The 14600-nt window shown below is 46.9% G+C and overlaps 1 protein-coding gene across 4 annotated transcripts; it reads right to left on the bottom strand.

Moving 5' to 3' along the window:
- Positions 1-2405: 2405 nt before the first annotated feature.
- On the bottom strand, positions 2406-12556 carry LOC132591145 (uncharacterized). Of its 4 annotated transcripts, none has more exons than XM_060268765.2 (2): positions 12431-12556; positions 2406-5467 (listed from the first exon to the last, which is right to left on the bottom strand). In XM_060268765.2, the coding sequence occupies exon 2, from the start codon at positions 5379-5381 to the stop codon at positions 4062-4064; it is 1320 nt and encodes a 439-aa protein (XP_060124748.2). In that variant the 5' UTR covers positions 5382-5467; positions 12431-12556; the 3' UTR covers positions 2406-4061. The 4 variants fall into 4 exon arrangements, with proteins under 4 accessions (XP_060124748.2, XP_060124749.2, XP_088520276.1 ...); XM_060268766.2 differs by lacking the exon at positions 12431-12556 and adding an exon at positions 11870-12058; XM_088664150.1 differs by lacking the exon at positions 12431-12556 and adding an exon at positions 11504-11906.
- Between the last annotated feature and the right edge of the window lie 2044 nt (positions 12557-14600).

Here is a 14600-nt window from a genome sequence, read left to right as displayed (position 1 = left end):
CAGGGCCAGTACTCGCCTCCCCACTTCTCCAAAGCCCCCTCCTCAGGCCTTAAGGGGAAGCTGCCCTTTCTCTCCACAGACTTCCTGGCAACCCCCACAGCCCACATTTCCCCACTTTCCACATTGACTTCCCAGAAATGTCTGCCTGCTGTGAATCCCTCACGTCCCAACACACAAGGCAAGTTGCTGAATCTCTCAGGATTGTCGGGCAGTCAAAACAAAACAAAAAAATCCTTCCAGTAGCACCTTAGAGACCAACTAGGTTTGTCATAGGTATGAGCTTTTGTGTGCATGCACACTTCTAAGGTGCTACTGGAAGGATTTTTTTTATTTTATATTCAGGAAGCTTTTGTTATCACAGTACCATTTGAGATATTCCTTAATAATTATCCATTCCTTATTGCCACCCCCAGGCCATATTTTTCCTCATTCAGCTTCTATATGTTTTTAAATCATCTGCACAGACTGTTGGGCCTCAGGAGATTCATATTGACCATTTTGGGAGATCCAGGCCTGAGGCTTTTTTAGAGACTGTGATATTGGCCTGTCAGAGAATGAGTGACAAGGCTTGGTGCTTGCGGTCAGCTGAAGGAGTGCTCAGGTAGGAAAATGTTCTTGGATCTATACCTCCATCTGTTAGCCTTGTGAGTGTTCATTCTTTCCAGAACTAACTGAAAGTTTTGGAAAGTTCCAAAACACATTTAAGGTTTAAGGCAAACCCTGCAGGAGTTGGGTCCTCACTTCCCACCTGGATCGCATGGATCCAGGCCCCTGTTGATGGACATCAGGGAGGGCGCTTTCTTTTTGTGTGTGTGTGTAGGAGGGTCTCTTTGCCCTTTTCTTCCCCCTCTTATCCCCCCCTCTATTTTCCCACTCTCCCTCTTTACCTGTTGGTCCTCTCTGGTCCTCTGCCTCCCTGGCTCGATATTATTCCGCTTTCCTTATGCGCAATAGATGACCCTTGTGGTCCCTTCCAACTCTACAATTCTAAGATTCGGCTTAGTCATGCTGGCCACACGACCTGGAAGCTATGCGCCGGCTGCCTCCCCCAATAAAGCGAGATGAGCGCCGCAACCCTCTGGTGCAGCGCTCTGCTTTCTGAAACACTGGTTTCTGTCAAGGTGTCGTTCCTCCAGAAGTGGTTTAGTCCTGCTGGCCACATGACCCGGAAAGCTGTCTGTGGACAAATGCCGGCTTCCTCAGCCTGAAAGTGAGATGGGCGCCGCAACCCCATAGTCGCCTTGGACTGGACTTAACCATCCAGGGGTCCTTTACCTTTAGCTTAGCTCTTCTTTCTGCCTCTCTTCCAACAACCCAACCCCCCTCCACCCATTTAATTCACCCTCTATTAAAAACGTTTACTTATGAATACTCGAGCGCCACAACCCTAGAGTCGGTCAGGACTGGACCTAATGGTCAGGGGTCCCTTTACCTTTACCATGTGTAGAGGAAAGTTCGCCCTCTTGTGGGCAGTGGTGGAATGATGCAATGTTGGTTGGTGGGAAGTGTTATTGAGTGTTGCCTTGCCATAGACATACAAGGCCACAACAGGGTCTTCCTTGCAGGCTGAAGTGGTGCAGTCCAGACACAGGCTAAACCCCTGGGGGTGAGGAGGTGGCAGAGACCTTGGGCACAAAGATCTCTCTTGCCACTCCCCACCCTTTCAACACCAAATATAGCAGCACTTCACCTGGAGCAAAAAGGGCGCTCTTTTTTCCTAGGTGCTGATAGGTGGGGGAGCTACGAGGCACCTCCCGGGACTGGGTGACAGGTAGACTTCCACAGCCTCCTGAGGTGGACAGGGAGAAACAGGCCATGTCACACACCCCTCCCTCTGCAAAAGTTCCCCACACCTGAGGAGCCCTCTACAGTGCAGGCCACCCTGAGCCACAAGCAGGGAGCAAGTGGGCTGCACCCAGTTGCCTGTGGAGACTCTGGCAAGTTAGCCCAGCTGCATGCGACAAGGTGCATGGAATTCCTCCCTGTTTTCAGAAACGGCCATCAGCTTTGAGTATGGGATCAGTGCTACTATTCCTCTAGTAGGGGGGCTTGTGGGGCTTCCCCACCCACTTCCACTCAGCTCCGCCATTCCCAAGGCCGTCGGTCCTTAAAATGGTGGTTCTGGTTAAGCCACTGTGGGGATTGGGGGTGGGGGGGCACGGAATGGAAGCTGAAGAGTAGGTTTGGCTTTGCTTTCTCCTGGATCATGGCCAGTTTCCTTCTTCCATTTCCCTGAATGGTGAGCAGTGTTGGCTGTGTGGGGAAGCAAAGCTCACCTCAGCACCTCTTTGCAGGGTCCCGGTGAGCCTCCTGGCGAACTGGGAATATCCCTTTGCCCACCCAAGTTTAGGACCTTTCACACCTTTCCGCAGCAGAGGTCCTTTTTCTTTGAGAAAAGTAAGTGGTTTATGTAAATGTAAACTCAGCTTTAATAATAAAGAAAACTGTAACAAAATAACACGAGGGAAACCAAATACTACAACATGAGGCAAGTCTTTGGCAAGTTGGTCCCTCTGAACTGTTATGTTTAGCTTGGATAACAGAGGTTCCACTGTAGAAGCATATGGTAATAAATTTGGCTGGCATGCATGTTGATGCATGCAAAGCTAAGGTACATTAAAAAAAATGTACGTAATTAGGAGAAACTTATTTAGAGTTTTGGAAATGTATAAAGATTAGTTGGACAGGAAAACATCGTTGTGGCTTTCGTCCATAGAAGCAATCTCATAAAAGAAGCTGAACATGGAAAAGAGATGGGTGACCTATAGGGAACTATCGGCCTTCACAGAAGAGGGTGTCATGTTAAAGAAGTCAGAGGATATTAAGATCAGGAGACCGATTGGTTGCAATACTATCAACTGACTGAAGTCTTAAAACAAAATAAGAAGTGTGGGTTTATTAAGCAAAGTTCTCAGTTTGAAAAAGAGTTACTAGAGAACAGAGAAAAAATCATTTCAAAGATGCTCTTAGAATGGCAAATGATAGACAAATGATCTATAATCCATTGGTCTAGAGATGGAAGCATGGGAAAAACTGAGCAAATCAAATGTAAATTTCACATTGTGTTAGGCTTTGAAATAAAATTTTATGAAAATGGTTTATACATAGTATCTGGCACTAAGTAAAGTGGTGACATGTACAGTATATATCTTGGAAATGTAAAAAAATAGAAGGTACTTTCCCCCCATATGTGCTGGACATGTAAAGCGGTTAGGTGCTTTTGGGAGATGAATTATAACGAGGGGGGAAATTACTTAAGGTGACGGTCCTGCAGAAACCATGAAGCATTTCTTTTAGGGATAACAGGGTTAGATGTTCCAAGAAGACAGATGAACGACAGCAGTGAGAGTACTTTATGCACAAAAATGGCAAAATCAAGATACCTACCGGTAGTAAAGAAGAGCTGCAGCAAAAAGTGCTGGAATATCACGAATTGGCATATTTAACTATGGAAAAAGAAGATCAAGAGAGGCAGACTTTAAGGAGGAGTGGAAACCTTCTGTTGAATATTTAAAGAATATTAGTAAACATGTATAAACGCAGGTAGGATCTGAATGAAGAAGAGCCATTGAATACTTGTTGGAGAAGAGTGCGGAAAAGGTAAGGTGTAGAAAATCTGAAATATACAGCAATCTGTAAATGAAATTTTATATATAATGTAATAGAAGCACTTCCTGCACTGCTTTCAATCGACCCATTTCTGCTTTTTCAGTTTGTTGTTTGTTTCAACTCTTAAAGCTTCTCCTCCTTGTGAGTCCATTGATGATTCGTAAGAACATCAGGACTAAAGCTTTATGTGCAGTGGTTTTCCTTTTGTGAGTTTGCTGATGTTTGCTAAGTTTTCCACTCCAATAGCTCTTTCCACATTCCAGGCATTTAAATGACTTCTACCCTGCGTGAGTCCGTTGATAGCTTTTAAGTGTTCCACTAGCAGTAAGGTCTTTCCACACTCCATACATTTATTTGCTTCTCCCCAGGTGAGTCTGTTTATGTCTTCTAAGTTTCCCCTGTGTGAATAAAAGGTTCCACTATGAAAGAAACTCTTTCAAAACTCCATACATTTAAATGGTCTCTCTGTGAGCTTGATTATGTGAATTCAGTAGTCTACTGTGACTGAAGCTCTTTCCACATTCCATGCATTTAAATGGTTTCTCCCCTGTGTGAGTCCGTTGATGGATTCTAAGGTCTCCACTGTAAGTGAAGCTCTTTCCACACTCCATACATTTATATGGTTTTTCCCCTGTGTGAGTTCGATGATGAAAATTAAGGCTTCCACTTCTACTGAATCTCTTTCCGCACTCCATACATTCATATGGCTTCTCCCCCGTGTGAGTTTGTTGATGTTTTCTTAGTGTTCCACTATCAGCGAAGCTTTTTCCACACTCCATGCAATTAAATGGTTTCTCCCCTGTGTGAGTCCGTTGATGGATTCTAAGTGTTCCACTATAAGTGAAGCTCTTTCCACATGCCATACATTGATATGGTTTTTCCCCTGTGTGAGTCTGTTGGTGTTTTCTTAGTCTTCCACTATCAATGAAGCTCTTTCCACACTCCATGCAATTAAATGGTTTCTCCCCTGTGTGAGTCCGTTGATGGATTCTAAGTGTTCCACTATAAGTGAAGCTCTTTCCACACTCCATGCAATTAAATGGTTTCTCCCCTGTGTGAGTCCGTTGATGGATTCTAAGTGTTGCACTGTAACTGAAGCTCCCTCCACACTCCATACATTTAAAGGGCTTCTCCCCTGTGTGAATCCGTTGATGACTTCTAAGTATTCGATTATCAGTGAAGCTCTTTCCACATTCCATACATTTAAACGGCTTCTCCCCTGTATGAGTCTGTTGATGTCTTCTAAATGTTCTTCTATAAGTGAAGCTTGCTCCACACTCCATACATTTAAAGGGCTTCTCCCCTGTGTGAATACGTTGATGGATTGTAAGTTGTCCACTCTGACTGAAGCTCTTCCCACAATCCATGCATTTAAATGGTTTCTCGGCATTGTGAGTTTGTTGATGTTTTCTAAATGATCCACTGTCAGTGAAGCTCTTTTCACAGTCCATGCATTTATATGGTTTTTCCCCTGTGTGAGTCCGTTCATGGTTTCTAAGGTGTCCAATCTGACTGAAGCTCTTTCCACACTCAATACATTTATATGGTTTCTCCCCTGTGTGAGTGTGTTTGTGTATTCGAAGGTTTGAACGCCAACCAAAGCTTTTTCCACACTCCATGCATTTAAATGGTTTCTCTTCTGTGTGAGTCCCTTGATGTTTTATAAGTGTTCCACTGTCTGTGAAGCTGTTCCCACACTCCATGCTTTCAAATTGCTCCTCCTCTCCCTTTCCAAGCTCCATGAATTTAAATGGTTTCTTCGTTATTCCCATTGGACATGGCCCACCAGAATTCTGACTGCCTTCTCCATTGCCTGTTTTGGAGGCCGGGTGTGTGTGGAGGAAATCTTATTTGTTTTCTAGGAAGAGAACAAATGAATATTACACACAGTAATTAGCATCTTCTCTTATTTTAACTTCTCGTACATTCTCTCCTGTCCTCTATATTTAATTATTTAATAATTGATTAAATTTGTATATTGCTCTTCATCTGAACATCACAAGATAAAAATATGTGTGACCCTGAAAAAGGTGAATATTAAAGGTGAATAACACTGATTGTGGGATAGAAAAGAAAGAAGATGAAACCAGTGGTGTGTCCACCTGAGTGTAATAATGATAATGATAATGATAATGATAATGATAATAATAATAATAATAATAATAATAATAATAATAATAATAAAGTGTAAAGAAGAAACCAATCTTCAAATCAGTTTCATATTTCCTGGCTGTATATTTTAACCACACTTTTTTCTAGAATATCAACTGGACCTCTTTGGAATAGGAGCCAGACATTTTTGGGATTTCATCCAGACATTCCTTAAGTGTGGGCAGCAGTGGAGGAAGGCAGGGCAGGACTCAGCTGCACCTTTTTCTGTCTCCTCTGCTCCCCGGTAAGCCCTATTACGGGAGCCGAGAGCGAGCGGAGTAGAGACGTGGTGCCTTGAGTTAAAGTGCTACCCTGGCAGCGCGAAGCTCCGTGCTGGCAGCCTGTGGAGCAGTGGATTATTCCAAATTAAAGGATTTGGAAACATCGGACACCGTGAGTAAAGAAAAAGGATCTTAAAATAATAATAATAATTGGAAAGAATTGGCCACAGGAGGAGATCTAAAAATGGAAGTCGATCTCCCCCATTGAGCGAACTGAGATGCAGTTAATTTGCCCAAAGCCAGGAAGTTGACAGGAAGCCTTCAATTACCAAAAATTGGATTTAAAACCTTCCCCCTAAGGCAAGGCAAAGGGGAGAAGGGTTGAACTCAGTAAAATTCCCTGTATAGATTTTTTATTCTGGACTGGGGAAAGTCTCCCTGGAAGCTGGAGTCGGGTCCCTGAAGAGATCGGTGAGCCGTCATTATGACATCACAATAGAAAGGAATGTGTTTAGAGAGTGCAAATTACAGGCTGGGTTATGAAGTTTGATAATGCTCTTTTCCTAAATTGACACAAGATTATTAAGCAATTATGAAGAACTAAAAAGGAAGTATAACCAGATCGGATATAAATTTGATTTTTGATGTTAATGGAAAGAAGAATCTCACCATCACCTGCTCTACTCTGTTCCCATGAAACCTAAGATAAACAGGATGTCAGCAACCACAACAATTTCTTTTGACATGGGTTCCCAGGAGGATCTTTGGGAGCGCTTTTGGAATTCAGAGATGAACTAAGGCAATATAATAAACAGCTGTGTGAACAGCGTGAAAGGAACCAGAATGGGATGGATAGTGAAAATGGAGCAACCCCAGCAGAGGAGGAAGCCAAGCAAGAGGAACAACTAACAGTCTTGAACAGTGTATATGACATGGGCATAGGCAGGGGGGGGCAGCTGCCCCTCCCAGAAGCAAAAAATTAATGTATTTTACAGACCATAAACAGCACTTTCCCCCTCCAAAAACTGAAGTGGAAAGGGCTTTGCTTTAGCGAGAGCAGCTTGGTCTCCGCTTGCTGGGGGGGGGGGCGGGCGGGAACACAGCTGTAACAAAAACACATCAAATAAATAAAGCAAAGTGGCTACCGGTAGTTAAGCAGTTAAGACAATGGAGCAGATTGTCTTCAGGAAAGATTTGATAGCTCACCACTTTACCCTATTGTTCTTCAGTGGGAGTTGTTAATGAGCATTCAGGGATCACATTAAGAGTTCTATTGAGTTCTATTGGCGATTTAATGAGGGTGCCGTGCTAAACCGCGCGGCACAGGGACTCACAGAATGGTGCCAAAAGGAAGTGAATAAGAAAAGGAGGGTGTAGCTTTGATAGACACAGTGATGTTTATAAAAAGCAGTGGTGTTCCAGTTTGCCCCTCCTCCTGCATCTGTATACTGTAAATCAGGGGTGGCCACCTCCCAAGAGACTCTGATCTACTCACAGAGTTAAAAACTGGGAGTGATCTACCCCCTTTTGGGGGGGTTCAGGTCAAAGCTGTTGAGTTTTTTTAAGGAAGGGAAGCCCTGTTTTGGGGGGTTTAGGTCAAACTTGTTGAGCTTCTTTTAGGAGGGAGGGAGGCCCATTTTTGTTTAGGGCTTCAGGTCATAGTTCAGCTTTTTTTTAGGGAGGAGGAAAATTGTGGGTGAGCTTTTTTTAGGGGTGCCAGTGATCTAGCAGTGATCTACCACAGACATCCAGTGATCTACTGGTAGATCACAATCTACCTGTTGGACGTGCCTGCTGTAAATCAAGCAGAGAGAAAGCTGCTTACAAGGCTCCTGTACAGGTGTACCGGTATCTTCCTCTTGCTGCAGAGTTCTAGCATCACAGCGTCACCCAGAGGCACCCACAAATGTGAGTTATCCCTCTCTCTATTTCTTCCTTCCTTCCCTCCCTCTTCCATTATTAATAAAATATGGGGGGGGGCAGATAAGCCCCACATAGAAAGCCCATCAACATGGGGGGGATGACTCTTTCACATATGGTATTTACTAGTAATTGGGGGGGGGGAGGCACCTAGGCCTCTAGGAGTTGGCTGCTATGCCTAGGAGTAGGACAATTCAAGAAAGCAGAATGATGCATATGCTATGGTAATATATCAATAGAATCATAGAATTGTAGTCGGAAGGGACCACAAGGGTCATCTAGTCCAACCCCCTGCAATGCAGGAATTTTTTCCTAAGGTGGGGCTTGTACCCACGACATGGTTGAAATATTATGCTGATATGCAGCAACGCCTCGGAGCCGTCATGACTGCGGCCGTGCCTTGCCTCGCCCACCCTGCCACCCCCTCTCGCCTGCCCGACCCGCCCGTCCTCTCCAGCCAAGCAGGGTAGCCACCGCCGCTGCCAGCCCCAAAAGCACAAGGTGGCCGCTACCGCTGCCGCCGCCACGATATCGTCGGGCCCACTGGCCCTGTAGCCCCGCCCACGTTCCCACTTCATGGCCCCTCCCGTGCCTTGGCCCCGCCCCTGACTGACCATGGCTTGCCCCCCCTACTTTTGATCCTGGCTACGCCCCTGGTATATGAACACAAAAAGATGAAGAAGATACTTGGAATATTGGAGCAACCCCAGCAGAGGAGGAAGCCAAGCAAGAGGAACAACTAACAGTCTTGAACAGTGTATATGAACACAAAAAAGATGAAGAAGATACTTGGAATATTGTATCCCCAGTGAGAGGGGGGGGAACAGAACATATGTTTAACTCAAGAAGTCTCCAAAGAAGAACCAGCATGGAGTGATGTCCTCCCAGTGAGAGTGGGAGGGCAGGATCCCTGCTGGAGCCAGAAGTTAATGAGAGTAAAAATTTAGATAGGACTAGGAGGTGGATGGTTTTGTACTACAGCATTTAAAGAACTGGGGAGGCAGCAGGGAAGGATTGAGGAAGAATGGTGGGTAGGATAGGACAGGGTGGGAGTGGGGTGAGGGGAAATAATAAATTTTTATACTGATTGTTTTAGATGGTCCGAAACTAGAACGACTTATGGAACTCGCTGACGCATCTAGGAGACCCTGAGTCCAGGGAAAGGGGGGCAAGCCATGGTCAAAATTTGTTTTTGAATGTTTAATTGTTAGGATAAAAGAATTAATAGTTAATTTCATGATAAGTTCTTGGTAAAAAAATTTATAGGCTAAGGAGAGAAATATTAGATAGAAGAAAGGGAAAAATAATATTTGGATTAATTGATTAATTATGGGTGAAGGATAGATGATGTTTTTAGAATAGAAAAATTGTGAGGTGAGGATAAGATGTGATACAATGATTTAAGATATAAAATGAAAATTGCTTAATTGGGAGTTTAAAATGGACCCAGTGAAGGGGAAATCGAGGAAGTCAACAATGTTAAGTAAAATGTAAGAATCATTATGTTTTACTTTTTGTATTTTTCCCCCCTGTGGATTTTTTTGTATTTCTGTGTTTTGTATGTTTTTGTTTTTTATTCTTTTATAAAATCAATAAATATATTTGGAATAAAATAAAAAATGGACTCAGTGAGAGGGGAATCGAGGAAGTCTACAATGTCAAATAAAATGTTAGAATTGATGTTTTTCTTTTATGTTTTCTTTATGTTTTTTTTGTCTTTTTGTTTTTGTGAATTTTTCTATTTTGTAATGTTTGAAAACAAGGGCGTACCCACCATGGGGCAAGTTAGGGCAGCTGCCCTACTCTAGAAGCAGGGCTGGTGGGCAGAGGCGGAGCACAGCCCGGCGGAGCGCGAGTTCGCCATTCCCGCCGCGCCGCGCCGCGCCGCACCCTCCCTCCAGCTCCCCGGCGCGCCCTCAGGCAAGGCCAAGCGCGGCGGGGAACCAGGGAGCACGGCGCGGTGGGCGGGAACGCCGAACTCGCGCTCCGCTGGGCTGGGCTCCGCCTCCGCCCACCAGCCCTGCTGCTAGGGAGGGGCACAGCCCGGCGGAGCGCGAGTTCGCCGTTCCCGCCCGCCGCGCTGCGCCCTCCCTCCAGCTCCCCGTGGCGCCCTCTGGCAAGGCCAAGCGCGGCGGGGAACCAGAGAGTGCGGCGCGGCGGGCGGGAACGCTGAACTCGCGCTCCGCTGGGCTGGGCTCCGCCTCCGCCCACCAGCCCTGCTTCTAGGGAGGGGCACAGCCCGGCGGAGCGCGAGTTCGCCGTTCCCGCCCACTTTGTGGCCCCTCCCCTTCCGTGCCTTGGCCCCTCCCCTTGCCCCCCCTAGTTTTGATCCTGGGTACGCCCATGTTTGAAAATGAATAAATATTATTTGAAGGGGGGGAAGGAAGGCAGGGCAAGGAGAGGGGAAGCTCTGGCGCTGCAGGTTGGCGGACTCACGGTATGTTCCTAAGCAAGCAACCTTGGGAGGTGTGTGGACAATTTCCTTTAAAAAGCTCTTTCCCTTGCGCTGGCAGGGGTTGCTACACTGCTGAATGTGGACACCTTGGATAGGAAGCTTCTATGCTGAGAGGAGGCCTCTCTGGCCCTCCAGATGTGGTTGGACACAAAGCCGAAGCAAAGATGGCCCAAGGCCAGGGATGATGGGAGTCTTATCTGGTGGACACACTTTCCCCTTCTTCCCCCTCTTCTGAAAATGCTTAATATCTGTATTTCATTTTTTCCTTCCTCTGTGATCTTCAACATCTTCCTTGATACAGTCCAATCAACTGCACACATTCCCAAATCATCCTGCACCATTTACTTCTTTTGATGCTTTGAAGTATTAATCATTAATCCCCCCGCAGGTGTCACCTAACAAAGGAGTTTCCCTGTGTTCATCAACACTCTTTGTTTGAGTAGGATTAAAGAACTGGTACACACGTAAGACATTTACACATGCTAATTAACACTTTCCATGCTCATTTCTGATATACCTTCTTGATTACCTGACGCACAGTATTTACACAGAAACACTAATCAAACACATAAAAGCCTTTGCATAACTCCCTTTCTAAGACACATTGAGACTGTCTTATAACATATCCACATTATAACACACAACAAGTTCTAATTAAATCCAAATATTTAATATACCTAAACATTGAGCACCACAGACCTATTATGGCTTCAATTTTTGTGTGATTAAGCCTGAGGTTAAGGACTCTGGACCTAGAAAACGCATGCCAGTATTAAACTTTGCAGAGTAGAGTCTCTTGCATAGATTTTGCATAGTTATTTTGGAACTTGTAACTAAGGCAATATCAGTTCATGAAAAGTTATAGACGGAGAAAATTGCAGGGTTGCTGTAAAAAATAATCCCACCCACCAGTTCTCATTCGCAGCCTGTAAATCTGGCAAGCTGGGCTTCCCTCCCCCAGGGATGATCCTTCCCTTCATAGAATCCTAGAGACCACAAGGGCCATCCAGTCCAACCCCCTGCCAAGCAGGAAACACCATCAAAGCATTATTGACATATGCCTGTCAAGCCTCTGCTTAAAGACCTCCAAAGGAGGAGACTCCACCACACTCCTTGGCAGCAAATTCCACTGCCGAACAGCTCTTACTGTCAGGAAGTTCTTCCTAATGTTGAGGTGAAATATTCTTTCTTGTAGCTTGAATCCATTGCTCCGTGTCCGTTTCTCTGGAGCAGCAGAAAACAACCTTTCTCCCTCCTCTATACAACATCCTTTTATATATTTGAACATGGCTATCATATCACCCCTGAACCTTCTCTTCTCCAGGCTAAACATACCCAGCTCCCTAAGCCGTTCCTCATAAGGCATTGTTTCCAGGCCTTTGACCATTTTGGTTGCCCTCTTCTGGACACGTTCCAGCTTGTCAGTATCCTTCTTGAACTGTGGTGCCCAGTGGTTCCTCCCTCAGCCCCCCAACTTCCTCTGCCCCCTGTCTCTCTCCTTGGCCCAACTCACCCTGCGCCCAGTCTCTGTATCCTGAGGGACCACCTGAAGGGGGGGAGGGCGGAGAGAGGGAGGGAGGAGGGGTCTCTTTCCAGGCAGCCTCTCTAGGCATCCAGGCTCTCTCGCTTCCCTTAACCCTTACATCGGCTCCTTCTCTCCCGACCTCGCCATCTGCGTGCGCGGCGCCCTGATCGCCCGCAGGATTCCTGCCAGGGGAAAAGGGGGCGACGTGTCGCGAGAGGCAGCGGATGGGGGGGCCTTGGCTCAACCCCAGTCATGCCTGGAGATGGGGACCCTTGTGGGGACCCCCTTCGCAGGCACCCCATTTCCCTTCCCGCCAAGGCGTCCAGGGGGGGGGGCAGGGCAGCTGAGCATCTCTCGGCCCCCCAGGAAAGAGAAACGGGAGTTTGGTGCTGTCAAGGAGATGGTGCAAGGCAGACCCTGCAGGTGTTGGGTCCCCATTTTTGCAGTAGAGTTGCATGGATCTGGGGCCTTGTCGAGGGGTCCCAGCGGGACAGGAGTCTCTGCCCCTTTCCCTCCCCCACTTCTCTTCCCCCCCCTTGGCCTCTTTACCTCTGCCTTCTCTTGCTCTCCGCCTCCCTTGCTGATATCACTCCGATTTCCTTTTCTGCAATATAAAGGGGGGCGTTGTCCACTGTCACCCCTCCTCCCCTGCCCCAAACGTCCCGCCTCTCCTCCCTCCAGCCTGGAAACACTTCGTGTGCCCATAGAGCTATGGCTCCCTCCCCGCCTGTGCGAAGCAGACGTGACTGAGCTGCCTTTGGCTCTTGCTCTTTGGGGCAGAAAGACGAAAATACAGAAAGGAGAATGGAGACTCTTTTCAGTCAATATAAGAACGCAATGCTACAGCCAAATTGATTTTTAAACTGGTTTTGACTCATGAATGGAAATGAAATACAAAAGATTGTAATATAAGATTTAGCTTAACTGCAGACAGGAGATCCAATATACTTTGTTTTATTCAATTGAATAAAAGTACAGAGAAAACTGGGCCGGCCCCGGAGGACTCCTTACTCCGGGGCAATAATCCATTCAGTTTTATATATTCTAACAAAAGTATCAACTCAAGCAAGGTTACAGCTCAGTAATACAGAACAATAAAGAAAACAGTGTTTGGGCATGCCCAGATGCTGGAAATCGCTTCTGTGCAAGTCCAGAGCGATGATCTGGCCCACGGCCGGAAAACATTGCCGACGCCTGCCCTAACACATTCCTGGTAAACTGTTGTTGTTTAGTCGTGTCCGACTCCTCGTGACCCCATGGACCATAGCACGCCTGGTAAACTGATAAGCGGTAATTAACAAGTCCCTAACAAATAGATCATCAGCTTCTTATAGCAAAATTCCAGCTTAAACTGAAGAAAGACAGACAAACCACTTGGCCAGAAAGACACAATCTAAATCAAATCCCTTATGAATACACAGTGGAAGTGAGGAACAGGTTGAAGGATTTAGATTTGGTGGACAGAGTGCCTGAAGAACTATGGATGGAGGCTCGTAACATTGTGCCCCATAGCCTTGAGGATCCGCTCTGGACTTGGAGGGGTCTCTGCATGTTCTCTCCTCTTCCTCATCCCTCCTGCCTTAGGAATAGATGACTTTGCTCTAGGGATGCAAGGGGGGGGGGCTGATCTGTTTCTCTTCTCTACTGTCAGGAGTGACAACCAGCAAGACCTTGCTTAGGGGTGAGGGGGCGTCTCCAATGAAATCTTCCCCCACCTTGAGCCAAGGAGCCCCTATTCCTCTAGCAGAGGATGCTATGGGGCTTGCCCAGCCCCATTCCATTCAGCTCAGCCATTCCCAAGGGGGTCCTTCTCTGAAATTGCAGTTCTTCTTAAGGCATTGCTGCTGGGCTGTGGGGGGGGGTTGTGCTGTAGGGGGGGGGGCTGAAAACTTCTTTTCTTGAGAAGGTTTTGCTGTGCTCCCTGTTGTCCTCAGTCTCCTGGATCGTGGCCAGCTTCCCTCTTTCATTTCCCTGAATGCTGAGCTGTGCTCCAGGCCTCCATGCGTGGGGAAGCGAAACTCCCCCGCCCCCCAAACGCCTTTCTGCAGCGTCTCCTCTGATGCCAGAAACAAGGGGGCAGAAGGAAGGAGAGGTGGGGGAGGGAGAAGTCCTGCTTCTCTCACCAGGGAGCAGACTGCCTGGATCCTGCCCCTCCTGTCCAGGGACTCCCTTTGCCCCCCTCCTCTTGGTCTGTTTCTTCCACCAATAGGTCTCCTCCTCAGCCTCAGGCAGGAGCTCTATGTCCACCCAAATTATATTGGCACTGCTTGCAAGGAGAAATCTAGCACAGCAGGGTGAAAGGCTGCAGGCCAAACCGTTGCCCCAGTTTCCTGCTTGTGGGGAGTTTATTTTGCTTCTCCTTCCCATTGGCGAGAGGGCAGTAAAAACATGATGCTGCGGCTACAGTGGAACAATCCTTTCTGTCAGTTCAGGACTCTCCCCCATCCCTCCTGACAGGAACCGAGCCGAGTGGGAATTCAGTTCCAAATGTAAATGGTGGACTCCTCAGGATATGGGGTGGGATAGGGGTGGCAACTGACCCAGAAAGCACCACTTGACCCAGGGCTCAGCCTCCAGGGCGGGGTGAGATGAGAGAGGGAGCTGTTCTCTCGTGCTAGCAGACCCTCCAAGTGTCCCTATTTTCCAGGGACAGTCCCTGAGTTGCAGCAGCCTTCCTGGTTTCTAATTTGATCCCAGAATGTCCCTAGTTTCATCACAG

The sequence above is a fragment of the Zootoca vivipara genome, chromosome 2 (genome assembly GCF_965207765.1).
Source record: "Zootoca vivipara chromosome 2, rZooViv2.hap1.1, whole genome shotgun sequence".
NCBI classification, from domain to species: domain Eukaryota; kingdom Metazoa; phylum Chordata; class Lepidosauria; order Squamata; family Lacertidae; genus Zootoca; species Zootoca vivipara.
The sequence above is the reverse complement of the archived record's forward strand: the minus strand, read 5'-3'. Positions and strand labels throughout refer to the sequence as shown.

Coding starts and splice junctions, on each gene's coding strand:
- LOC132591145 (XM_060268765.2), bottom strand. CDS start 5,381: ATGGGAATAACGAAGAAACCATTTAAATTCATGGAGCTTGGAAAGGGA.